Genomic DNA, 13184 nt, shown 5'->3' on the forward strand with positions numbered 1-13184 from the left:
GCTGGGGTTGTAAATTGATATAACAATTTTAGGGAACAATTTGGCAATCCCTAATAAAGCCATGCAGTTTCACTCTAGGTATTAAATTAAATTTTTATGCTGCTAGAGTACTGTACTGGGTTAAACAATATACCCCAAAAATACCTATCTATCTGAAATCTCACAGTGTGACCTTATTTGGAAACAAAGTTTTTGTGGATGTACTTAGTTAGGATGCAGTCATATAGATTAGGGTAGACCTGAAATCCAGTGGCTGGTATCCTATAGAAAGTCCATGTGAAGATAGAGGCAGAAATACAGTGACGTAGCTACAAACTAAATAGTACCAAGGGTAACTGGAAGAAGCTGGGAGAAGGCAAAGAAGGATTCTTCCCTAGAACTTTCAGAGAGAACATAGCCCTGTCAATACCTTGATTTCAGACTGCTAGCTTCCAGAACTGACAGCATAAACTTCGTTGTTGTAGGCCACCTAATTTTTGTGAAATAAATTGTGCTTTGCTATGTTATTAAATTTGAAATAGTAAAAAAACAAATAACCTAGTGTATTAGTTTCCTATTGTTGCCACAACAAATTATTGCCAATTGAATAACTTAAAGCAACACAAATTTATTTCTGATGTTTTTGGTGGTCAGAAGTCTAAAATGGGACCTCTGGCTGCAGTCCTTCCAGAGGCCACCTTCAGTCCTTGGCTTGTGGCCTGTTCCTCCTAGCACAGCATCTCCTATCCTCTGACTTCTCTTCCATCTTGAGATCTTTTCTCTAATTGTCACACTGCTCATTGCCTCCTCCAAGGAGCGTTGTGATTATGTTGGACCTACCAGTGTAGCACAGAATAATCTCTTATTGTGATCCTTAACTTATACCTGCAAAGTTTCTTTTGCCATGTAAGATAACAAATTCGCAAGTCCTGGGGATTAGGACATAGACATCTTTGGAGAGGCTGCTACTCAGCCTCCCATGCCTGGGAATAAAAACTTCATTAATGGTAAAGTGTATAGGTAAAGGGTATATTCATTATATAGAATACTGTATAGCAGTACATGAATAAATGTAGTGGTATGTATTAACATGAATGAATCTTAAAATACTGGCTGAAGAAAAGTCAGAATGTTACCTTTAATATAATGCAATAAATATGAAGTTGAAACCATGTTCCACTAAACTATATTGTTTAGAGTACATACACCTGTGTCTGTGTGTGTGTGTGCATAGTATATAAAGAAAAGAAAAGCATTTAGGAAAGTAGTTGCCTCTGGGGAGAAAAGAGGATATGATTTGGAAAGAGCACAAAGGATCCTACATGATGGATACAAGAGCATTCCTTTTAATCCTTTTCTTACAAAGGGTGTACTCTTGTCTGTAAATTTATGTTTTTACATTAACAATTGCTAATTGTTTCCACTAGAAACACCTTGAGGAGCAGATTGCTAAAGTCGATAGAGAGTATGAAGACCATGTGTCTGAAGATCTCTTGGAAAATATTAGAGAGATTGGAGAAAAGTATAAGAAGAAAGCTGCTCTAATTAAGTCTTCTGATGAATGAAGATTAAAAGTTACCCAAGCAAGAACTTTGTAAACAGTGTAAATTTTGAAATTCCTTTGTAGGTTTGAAAAATCTCTGACATTCTATACCTCTTCTTACAATGAAGTCTCATGAACATATCTTCCCATGCCTGTGAAATATTTTATAGGTTTTATATATCTAGTTCATTAACTTAAAGTATATATAACCTGACATTATGAAAATTTGCTGGTTTGTTGTCTTTAGATGTGAGGACCAGTTATATTATGTACCCGGAGTTAATAAAATGTTATCAATAAAGTGGTTTTTTCCTTGATTTTCTGCCTATTTTCAGATAATTAAAAAGGTATTTTGATCTAAACCAAGAGTCAGCAAACTGCCTGTGGGCCAAATCTGGTCACACCCATTCGTTGAAGTATTGTTTATGACTGCTTTCATACTATAATGGCAAGGTTTAGCATATGCAACAGAGACCATATGGCCTGCAAAGTCAAAAATGTGTATTATTCCGGCCCTTTATAAAAAACAAAAACACAGCCAGTCCCTGGTGTAAACTGTGCAGGGTTGGTACTGTTCAACTAAAAAATGTTCTTAATGACTCTGCATCTGTATTTAACCCACTCCTTATTCAGAGCCAAGAAGCTAAAATTCTTTCTGGGTTTTTGTCATCTTTACTCTGAAATAAGCAGAAGAATATGGAATGTGAGAATCAGAAGGCATAATATAACTTAGTTCAACCTCCTCATTTTAGAGATGAAAGTTCATTCCTAGAGAAGTTCTGGTTTATCTCAGGTCACAGATCTTGGTGGTCAAAGCCACACTGGAATTTACTGAGTCAATACATAATCCTGAGGACAGCCACCAGAGCCATGAAATATGAATGTGCTGGATGCTGAGGAAGTGTTACATTATGAGATTTTTAGGCATGTCTAAACTGTTAGGAAGCTCCTTAAATTTAACATCTGCCTTCAGTTGAACTCTATTCTTTAAACTTTGTTTCGATTCTGATGCAACTCTAAATAGCATGAAAAATGAAATACACTATACAAACTTAACTGGAATTCCAGCTAAGCTTTATGAAGGGAGAACATTCAGTCTGAAAGTGCAGTTCAGTCATAGTTGGAGATACATAGTAGATAGGGTAAGATGGATAATTACCAATATATTCAAGAATTTTGACCACTGATGTCCTACAGAACTTCCTCCAGTGATGGATTTTATCTGCACTATTCAATATGGTACAATGTATTTATTGTGTACTCAAATGACATATATATGACAAAATAAAGACTACTCAGCCCTGGCCAGGTAACTCAGCTGGTTAGAGCATTGTCCTGATACACCAAGGTTGCAGGTTTGATTCCTGGTCAGGGCACGTATAAGAAGCAATCAATGAATGCATAAGTAAATAGAACAATAAATCAACCTCTCTCTCTCTAAAAATCAATCAATAGATAAAAAATAAAAGAAGATCCTTTAAAAAAAAGACTACTCAAAGGTTTGCCACTCAAAATGGTGTGGAAACCATCAGCATCACCTGGGAGCTTGGTAATGCAGACTCTTGACCCCACTCCAAATCTACTGAGTCAGGATCTACACTTTTATAGTGTGTTGATATAAACTGCATATTTAAACTTTTAATAGGTTTTGATGTATTTATGCACACTCTCCCATAAAGTCATAGTTGATCTAATGTATTTGTCATCACTAAATTTCCCTCATGGCCTTTGGCCATACTTTATATTGCCCCATCTGACACCTGTCCACACCATTTCCAGGCAAGTGTTTGATCTCCATTCTGTTACTACAGATTGGTTTGCATTTTCTAGAATTTTATGTAAATGAAATGTAATATGTACACTTGCATGGCTTCTTTATAACTATTTTGAGGCCCACATTCAACTGTATATCAATAATTCATCCTTGTTACTGCTGAGTAGTAGCCCATTATATGAATATATTATCAGTTTACTCTTGATTGACATTTGAGTTGTTTGCAGTTTTTGGCTATTATAAAATCTGTGGACATTGATATACAAGCATTTTAGACAGGTCTAAATTGTTAGGAATTCCCACCATAAGTTTTATTTCTCTTGGGTAAATACCTGGGATTAGAATGACTAGTTCACATAGGTTAGGTGCATATTTAACTTTCATAAAACAAAGTTATTCTGAAGTGGTGGTAACATGTTTCTCTCTGCAGTGTATGAGAGTTACAGTTGTTCCACATTTTGCCCACTCTTGGTATGACCAGTCTTTTTAATTTAAGCTATCCTAAGTGTGCATGGTTCTATCTTACTGATATTAATTTGCATTTCCCTAATGACCAGTGGTGTCAAACATCTTCATGTGCTTATTTCTCAGCCATATGAGGGGACCCCCAAAAAATGAATTTATTTATTAAAAATTATATTTATTTTTACATGTTTAAATTTCAGTCACCTTGAAGTGCTCTCTACTGGATGCAATATACCTATCAAAATGTAAATGTTTTTGATACATACACCTATCAAAATGTTTTTTTCACTGCTCAAAACAGTTTTTGAATTTGTTGCTTTTGATGCCTTTTAGTACTGCTACCATTGTTTGTTTCACCTCTTTCACATCAGCAAAACATTTCCCTTTAAGGAATTTTTTCACGGGTGGGGGGGTGTGGGGGGGTGGAAGGGTGCTCAGGGGAAGTTCCAGTGAACAGAGAGGGTAGGTAATGAGGGTCATGACATTTTTGGTCAAAAAATGCTGAACACTCAGCGAGGTGTAGGCAGGTGTGCTCATAAATCACCCATCATGAAATGGACAAACGTATTAAAAGGCTTCAAAAAAAAATTTACTGAAGCCTGAAGGCACTTCTCACAGCAAACGCAACTTGTACACTAATGCAGATGGATTCCTAGAATGCTCACCTAGTGGGGGAAGCCTGTACTACAAGGCCCCTTGAAAATAATTAGGAGTTTTTGGGTCCCCCCTCGTATATCTTCTTGGGGACATGTCTCTTCAAATATTTGCCCATATTTGTACTGGATTGTTTCTTATTACTGATTGGCAGGAGTTTCTATACATTCTAGATATAAATACTTTGATAAACATTTTGTAAATAATATCTCCTGGTCTGTGATTCACCTTTTCATTTTCTTTTCTTTTTAACATTTTTTTATTGTTCAAGTACAGTTTTCTGTCTTTTCCCCCCACTCCTCCCCACCATCCCAGGCCTCCCCACCTCCCTCCCCTGTTTCCACCCCCCGTTGTTATTGTCCATGTGTCCTTTGTAATTATTCCTGCAAACCCTTACCCTTTTCCCCTGAAATTCCCTCCCCTCTGGTCACTGTCAGCCTGCTCTCAATTTCAGTGTCTTTACTCATATTTTGCTTGCTTGCTTTGTTGATTAGGTTCCTGTTAAAGGTGAGATCCTATGGTATTTGTCTTTCACCGCCTGGCTCATTTCTCTTAGCATAATACTTTCATGGAACTTCCAGTTCCATCCATGCTGTCGCAAATAGTGTCTTTTGAAGAACAAGCTTTAAATTTTGATAAAGCCCCATTTGTTGTTTTTATACTCTCTGCATTTTGTGTAGTATTTAAGGAATCTTTGCCAAAATTACTGATTTTCACCTGTGTTTTATTCTAGAAATTTTACACTTTTGACTACTGAATGAAAATTAGAGTCCAAATCTGCATTTTAAAAAGGTCCCCATTTTGTTACTATGCCCACGAAATTTTGAGATGCATTACTTTAAAAGGAAAAACACTAGTTAAATATTCTCTGTAATGTAATACTATTTAATAGTGACTTTAGGAATGACAGAAAAATTATACCAAGTTCAAAGTGATAACCTAAGCACAACTTGGAACATGTTCAAGAAATCAAAGTGATGAGTGTGTTTACAGAGCACTTGCCACTTAACATTTTTAACCTCAATCTACAAGTTTTCTTCTGAATTCCTAAGGATATGCTTTATCCTCAGAACTGATACCACTGAGACATATTATTCCAGTTAAAAACTCCAAGAATCCTAAGAGTTAGAAAAGGTTTTAGATAATACAATTCAACCTCTCAATCAATGAGGAATACCTTTCATGGCATTAAAAGAAATTTTTTTCATCTATTGATTCAAGAAAAAGAGAAACATGGATTTGTCATTCCACTTATTTATTCATTGGTTGCATCTTGTATGTGCTCTGACAAGAGATTGAACCTAAAACCATGATATATTGGGACAATGCTCTAACCCACTGAATACCTGGCCAGGGCCTCTCATGACTTTTTTGTATGTGGTTAATTAGCACTTGTCTAAATACTTCCAATGATAGAACTGCTTCCAAGTTATTACTTCAAACATTAGATGGTTGATAACCCTGCTGGCCAGAAGTTTTACCTTCTTAAAATCTACCTCCACATAACTTCGAGTTGTCATAGAATAGTTCAGTTATAGTTTCCAGTTCCATTTAGGGGCATCAATTATTTATTGTTTAGCTTATGTTTGATCCTGTGTCTGATTACACCAGCCTCCCCTCAGTTGTTTTTAATCTCTTATTTTACCTTTCTTTCAATGTTACTATTTTAATTCTTTCCTCTACAGAAATCTATTTTCTTTAATTTTTAATTTTGAAATAATTTGACTTCTGAAAGTTGCAAAACTAATAAAAATTCTCCCTTTCAATTTCCTAATATTTTACTCCATTTATTTACCATTCTCTTCCACTGCTTTACCTTCCTATCTATTTATTTATATATCTTGACTTGCTTGTAAGCAAATTACAGACATTATACCCCTTTATCTCTAAATGCTTCAATATGTATTTCCTAAAAACAAAAAAAAATCTCTTATATAACCAAAGGACAATTGTCAAAACAGGAAGTTAGTGTCAGTACATTAGTACCCAATCTACAGAAGTTACTGAAATTTTGTCAATTGTTCCAATAATATTCTTTATTAGGATTTTTTTTCTTGGTCCAGGATTGGATTCCAAGATCACACATTTCATTTAGTTGTCAGATTTCTTTAATCTCCTTCATGCCAGAAGAGTTCCCTCATTCTGTTTTAACATTCATGAGCTTAGCATTTTTTAATACTTTAGTAATTTATAGATTGTCCCTCAATTTTTGTTTAATGTGTTAATTAGATAGGGTATATATTCTTCAAGGACATCACAGAAGTGATGTCAAGTTCTTTTTAGTACATTGCATCAAAAGGTACATGATGTTTGTTGCTCCCATTAATGTTAACCATATCACTTCATTTTGGTGGTATCTACAAGGACACTAATGTCTCCCCTTATAATTAAGTGGGGAGGATAGTTTAAGACCAAATATACTATTCATGATCAAACTTTCTCCTACTGGTTTTTCTATGTCTCTTGAATAAATTATTATTATGATGGTTACCAAAAAGTGATTTTTAATTGACATACAGCATTATATTAGTTCCAGGTATATAATGATTTAATATTTGTATATATTGAAAACTGAATGATCCCTGGCTGGGTGGTTCTGTTGATTGGAGCATTGTCCCATACACCAAAGGATCATGGGTTAGATTCTCAGTCAGGCACATACTTAGGTTGTGGGTTTGTGGGTTTGTTGGGTTTGATCCCCAGTCTGGAAGGAGGGAGGGTATGGGAGGCAATCTACTGATGTCTCTCCCCCCCCCCCTCTCTCTCTCTCCTTTCTCCACCCTCTCTGTATCTCCCCCTCTCTCTGTCTTGCCCCCTCTCTCTCTAAAATCAATTTAAAATAACACATCTTTGGGTGAGGATTAAAAAAAGACGAATAACCACAATCAGCCTAGTTAACACACATCATCATACATAGTTAGAATTTTTTATCTTATAATGAAAACGTTTAAGATCTACTCATGGCAACTATCAAATATACAACACAGTATTATGAACTGTATTATACATTAAGTGATGTGCATTAAGTTTATTTTTCAATTACAGTTGACATTCAATTTTATACTAATTCATGTACACAGCATAGTGGTTAGGCATTTATATAACTTACAGAGTGATCCCTCAATAAATTTAATATCCATCTGAAGCCATATAGCTATTGCAATATGCTCTATTACGTTTCCTATGCTGTACTTTATATCCCTGTAACTGTTTTGTAACTGCTAACTTATACTTCTTAATCTCTTCACCTTTATCATCCAACCCTTCATGCCCTCACCTGGCAAGCACTAGTTTGTTTTCTTTATCTATGGTCTATTTCTGTTTTCTTTATTTTGTTTTTTAGATTTCACACATATAAGTAAAATTATATGGTATTTGTCTTTCCCTAAATTATTTCACTTAGCATAATGCTTTCTAAGTCCATTTATTTTGTTGCAATGGTAAGATTTATTCTTTTTTGTAGCTGAGTAATATGCCATTTATAAAATCTATTTAGTCTATTGACTGGTACTAAGGTTGCTTCCACATCTTGGCTATTGAAATGATGCTGCAGTGAACATAGATATAGATACATGTGCATTTTCAAATTAGTGCTTTGAATTTCTTCAGAGAGATACCCAGAAATGGAATTGCTGGGTCATAAGGTAGTTCTATTTTTAATTTTGGGGGGAACCTCCATACTGTTTTTGATAGTGGCTGCACCAGTCTGCACTCCAGCCAACAGTTTGTGAGAGTTTCCTGTTCCCCACATCCTCACCAACACTTGTTTTTTGTTGATTTATTGATGATAATCATTCTGACAAGTGTGAGGTGATATCTCATTGTGGTTTTAATTTGCATTTCCTTGATGATTAGTGATGTTGAGCATCTTTTCATGTGTCTATTGGCCTTCTGTATGTCATCTTTAGAAAAATGTCTGTTCAGGTCCTCTATGCATTTTTAATCAGATTGTCTTTTTTGGTGTTAAGTTCTATGAATTCTTTATAAATTTTTACTATTAACCCCTTATTGGATGTATCATTAGCAAATATTTTCTCTGATTCAGTAGGTTGTTTTTTGTGTTGTTGATGGTTTCCTTTGTTGTGCAAAAACTTTTTAGTGTGATGGAGTCCCATTTTTTAATTTTTAATTTTTTTAATTTTGTATCCCTTGACTAATGAGATTTATCCAAAAAAAGTGTTACTGAGAGCAATGTCAGAGGGACTGAGTCCAAGTTTTCTTCTAAGAGTTTTATAGTTTCAAGTTTTACATTTAGGTCTTTAATTCATTTTGAGTTTATTCTTACAGATAGTTTTTTTAAAAAAATGGTCATTTCATTTTTTTGTATGTATCTGTCCAGTTTTCTCAATACCATTTATTGAAGAGACTGTTTTTACCCCATTGTGTATTCTTGCCTTCTTTGTCCTAGACTAATGGACCATATAGGTGTGGGTTTATTTCTGGGCTCTCTGTTTCATTGTTTTTATGTCATGTAATACAGGGGAAGCCTGTACTATAAGGGGCCCACTCTGCAGAAGATAATTCCATTATTTTTCAGAACAGGCACTCCCCCTCATAGTCCCTGTTAAATACAATGTTAGCTATGAATTTGTCATATATGGTCTTTATTATGTTTGGGCATTATTACATTAAGGTATGTTCCCTCTATTACCACTTTGTTGAGAGTTGTTATCAAAAATGGATGCTGGATTTTGTGAAATGCTTCCTTGCATCTATTGCTATGATTATATGATTTTTATCCTTCATTTTGCTTATGTAGTGTATCACATTAATTGATTTGCAGATATTGAACCAACCTTGCATCCCAAGAATAAATCCTACTTGATCATGGTGTACAGTCTTTTTAATGTATTGCTGGATCTGGTTTGCTAATATTTTGTTGAAGATTTTATCATCTATGTTCTTCAGAGATGTTGGTCTATAAATTTCTTTTGCTCTAAATGCCTTTCTCTGGTTTTAGAATCAAGTTAATGCTGGCCTCATAAAATATGACTGGGAGCCATCCCTCCTATTGAATTTTTTGAAATAGTTTGGGAAGGTAGAAGTTCATTTTTCTTTGAATTTTGGTGAAACTTTCCTGTGAAGCCATCCAGTTCAGGACTTTTGTTTATTGGCACTTTTTAGATAACTGATTTGACCTCGTTGGTAGTTTTCAGTCAGTTCACATTTTTTTGTTCCTTCTTGATTCAGTCTTGGAAGATTATGTGTTTTTAGGAAATAGTTTTTTCCAGATTGTCCAATTTGTTGACATATCCTTGTTTGTACAGTTTTCTTAGAATTATTTATATTTTTGTACTTTCAATTTTCACTTCTCCTTTTCCATTTCTTTTTATTGGTTTATCACGTTGTTTATGTTTTCAAACAACCAGCTCCATGTTTTATTGTTCTTTTGTATTTTTTAGACTCTATTTCACTTATTTTTGCTCTGATCTTTATTATTTTTTTTCTTCTACTCACTTTGGTCTTTATTTTTTCTTATTTTTCTAGTTCATTTAATAGATTTAAGGTTAGTTTGTTAAATTTTTCTTTTTTCTTGATAGACCTATATTGCTATGAATTTCCATCTTAGAACTGCTTTGGCTGTGTGCCATAAATTTTAGAGTCACTGTATTTGCAATATCATTTGTCTCAAGGTATTTTTTTCTTTTTTTATCCCATTCATTGTTTAATAGCACATTATTTAGCCTTCATGTGTTTATGTGTTATTCCATTTTTTGTAATTGATTTCTAGTTTCATACCATGGTGGTCCAAGAAGATGCTAGTAATATGATTTCAATTTCCATTCAGTGAAATTTTAAATTTCTAATTATAGAAATTTTAAATGGCAAAAAGCAATTTTTAAATTTCTACTTATATTGTCCATTTTCTCTACACTAGTCAGTTGTCATTCTATGGTAAGGAAGAACTTTCCCTTCTCTAAAATTCATTTATTTATATTAATATGAACCCATGGGTTCTTCTTCATCAATGGGTTGTGATCTGTAACTATAATTTATTTTGATGTGTAAATTGTTCCACATGTGACCAGTGGAACCCCTTCAAGTTGGCTCCTGTGCCCCTTTTTTGACATTTCTTCATCATTCCTCAAGCATTTTTCTTGCTTTCTTGCTTTCTTGCAGTATAAGATGTTCCAGGCTCATTCTGTACTTTCCCTGTCCCACCCCTGGAATCTGCCAAATCTGCAAGGATGCCTGGTCCCTTTCAAGGGACAATAATATTTTGAAACCAAAATATGAGCACTCTGTGGATTTATTGCTCCTAAAGTGCCAATGCTTTCAGATCTTCTCCAAGGGCAGATCTAAAAAATATAAGTATTTGTACATATACACACATCTTTATTTATAAATCTGTGTCAATATGTTGGAAACCATGAGTTCATACAAATATCACCAGTTCCTAGCCAACACTACTCAGGTGCTTGAAAATGTGAACTAGAACATGACTATCATAAGCAAAAATTCAATGACTTAGGGACTCATCATTTTTAAACTCTCACCCAAGGATATCTTTATTGATTTTAGAGAGAGAGAAAAGGGGAGGTAGAGAGAAACATCAATGTGAGAAACATCAGTGGGTTGCCACCTGTACGTGCTCCAACTAGGGATTGAACCCAAAACCTAGGTATGTTTCCTGACCAGGAATCAGACCCACAAGCTTTTGGTGTATGGGATGATGCTCAAAATAAGTGAGTCACCTGGCCAGGACAGAGACTAATTTTTAGGATAAGCAATTTAGCACCATGGATAGGACCCCAGGCAATGGGGCAAACTCACTGCTTAACGTATCTTTGGAGACTGGATAAGATGATGGCTAACTCTCAACAAGTGGAAATGCCTGAGTTACCCTGGCAGAAAGTATGAGGAAGGAATGGAAAAGCTGAAGGAAGTGAACATGCTGAATTACATAATGAAAAGCCAGAAGAGCCCCTGTGTTCCACAGGAGGACCCTGAGAACATCACATCCATTAAGGACACTGGGACCACTTCGTTGAGTGGGGACAGTCAGTGGTAGCTCTTCTCCAGGCTGAGATGATAGTGGTTAGAGACAGGCACAGAGCTGAGCTCAGGAACACCTATTGAAATGATGGAGATCTGAAGTAAGAAAGGCCATAAGGCTGCCATAGTGATGGGCAACAGCAGAAGAGTAGTGAAGGGGGCTTAATCTGTAGAAGTTGTGGAGGTAGTTAATAGAGATGATGTCCTCAAGAGCAAAAAGGAATGACAGAACTATGTTAACTCTCCTGAACTCTGTCACACTATAGTCCAAAAAGTTATGGATGCCTTCACATTATATTCATCCAACAAGGATTGAGGTTTTTTAATCTTTTTTAAAAATTAATAAAATATTTTAGAGCAGTTTTAGGTTAACACAGAAATTGAACAAGGGTGCTTTTAACCCTACAATCAACAAGAAGCACGAATGTTTGAGTAGGAGTCTCAGCGTAACCACCTCTATAAAATCCCTTGCTTAGTTCCCAGGTCCTGGCCATTTTCACATCTAAAACTTGTTAACTTAAGAGTTAGCTGAGTCTAGAAGGAAGAACCCACCAATCACTTGGCCTGTACATACTGTGATAAATCCCTCAGTTCTTCACCAAAGAGACCTACAGCTATTTATTGAGTGATTTTTACACTGTGGAAAGGGAACTAAAAAGTTTTAGGACTTTTTGACTCAGGGCTGAGTTGACATTGACTAAATGCACCATTATGCCTCCTTTATTAGAGTGTGGCCTATAAAGACTAAGTAATTGATTAAGTCCTGGCTAAGATCTGGCTCATAGCATACCTATTGGGTCTGTGGATCCACACAAAAGATATTTCCTCAACCTCCAAGTACATAGTTGAAATTGGTATACTTGAGATCCAGAATATACCTCATATTGGGTACCTAGTATGTGGAATAAGAGCCATTATAGTGAGAAAAGGAATATGAAAACTGCTGAAACTGCCTGGTTGTCTAAGATAGTAAATAAAAATGATGTATCGTGAAGATGGGAGAGATTCGTATCCCCATTAAAGACCTAAAGGATTAAGCCATGACTGGGTGACTCAGTTGGTTGGAGCATTGTCCTGTGCACCAGTTTCAGGTTCAATCTCAAGATTGCAATTCAGTCAGGGCACATACCTAGGTTGTGGGTTAAATCCCTAGTAGGGGTGCACACACACAGCAATCAATCAATGTTTCTTTCTCTTTCTCTCCTTTTCTCTCTAAAATCAGTAATATATCTTCAGGTGAGGTTTAAAAAAAAAAAAGACCTAAAAGATGCAGAGGTGGGAGGGTTATCATATCTCCTTTAATTCACTAATCTGACTCCTTTAGAAGTGAGATGGATGCTGGAGAATGACTGGGGACTACCACAGACTTAACCCAATAGTAATCCCTATTCCATCTACTATTCCAGATATGGTATCATTGCCATTAGTTTGGTAACTACATTCTTTACCATGCCATTTTAGTCATTTACAGCATTGTCATAGGCTATGTTAACTCTCCCACCTTTTTTCATAATATATTTGGACCACTGGACAACATACTGATCCATTACACCCTGATTGAACAGGATGACTAAGAGGTGGTGAGGATGCTGGTGATGTTGGTAATATACATATGCTCCAGAAGGGTGGAAAGAGTCCCTAAAATGATTCAGAGACTTACCACTTCAGTCAAGTTTTCTGGGGTCCAGTTGTTAGGGACATGCCAGCATATCACTTCCAAAGGAAAAAACAAATTGCTACATATTGCATTCCCTGCCATATGAAAAAAATATA

General features: G+C 35.5%; 1 protein-coding gene across 1 annotated transcript in view; it reads left to right on the plus strand.

Annotated features, from left to right (window-relative positions):
• The window catches only part of NDC80 (NDC80 kinetochore complex component), a 50083-nt gene extending 47844 nt beyond the window's left edge, over window positions 1-2239 (plus strand). Inside the window, exon 17 of the mRNA XM_028524807.2 lies at window positions 1407-2239. Coding sequence (XP_028380608.1) covers window positions 1407-1544 — 138 coding nt within the window. The 3' untranslated portion in view covers window positions 1545-2239. The remainder of the gene's footprint in view (window positions 1-1406) is intronic.
• The last annotated feature ends 10945 nt before the right edge of the window (window positions 2240-13184 follow it).

The sequence above is a fragment of the Phyllostomus discolor genome, chromosome 9 (genome assembly GCF_004126475.2).
Source record: "Phyllostomus discolor isolate MPI-MPIP mPhyDis1 chromosome 9, mPhyDis1.pri.v3, whole genome shotgun sequence".
Taxonomy (NCBI): Eukaryota; Metazoa; Chordata; class Mammalia; order Chiroptera; family Phyllostomidae; genus Phyllostomus; species Phyllostomus discolor.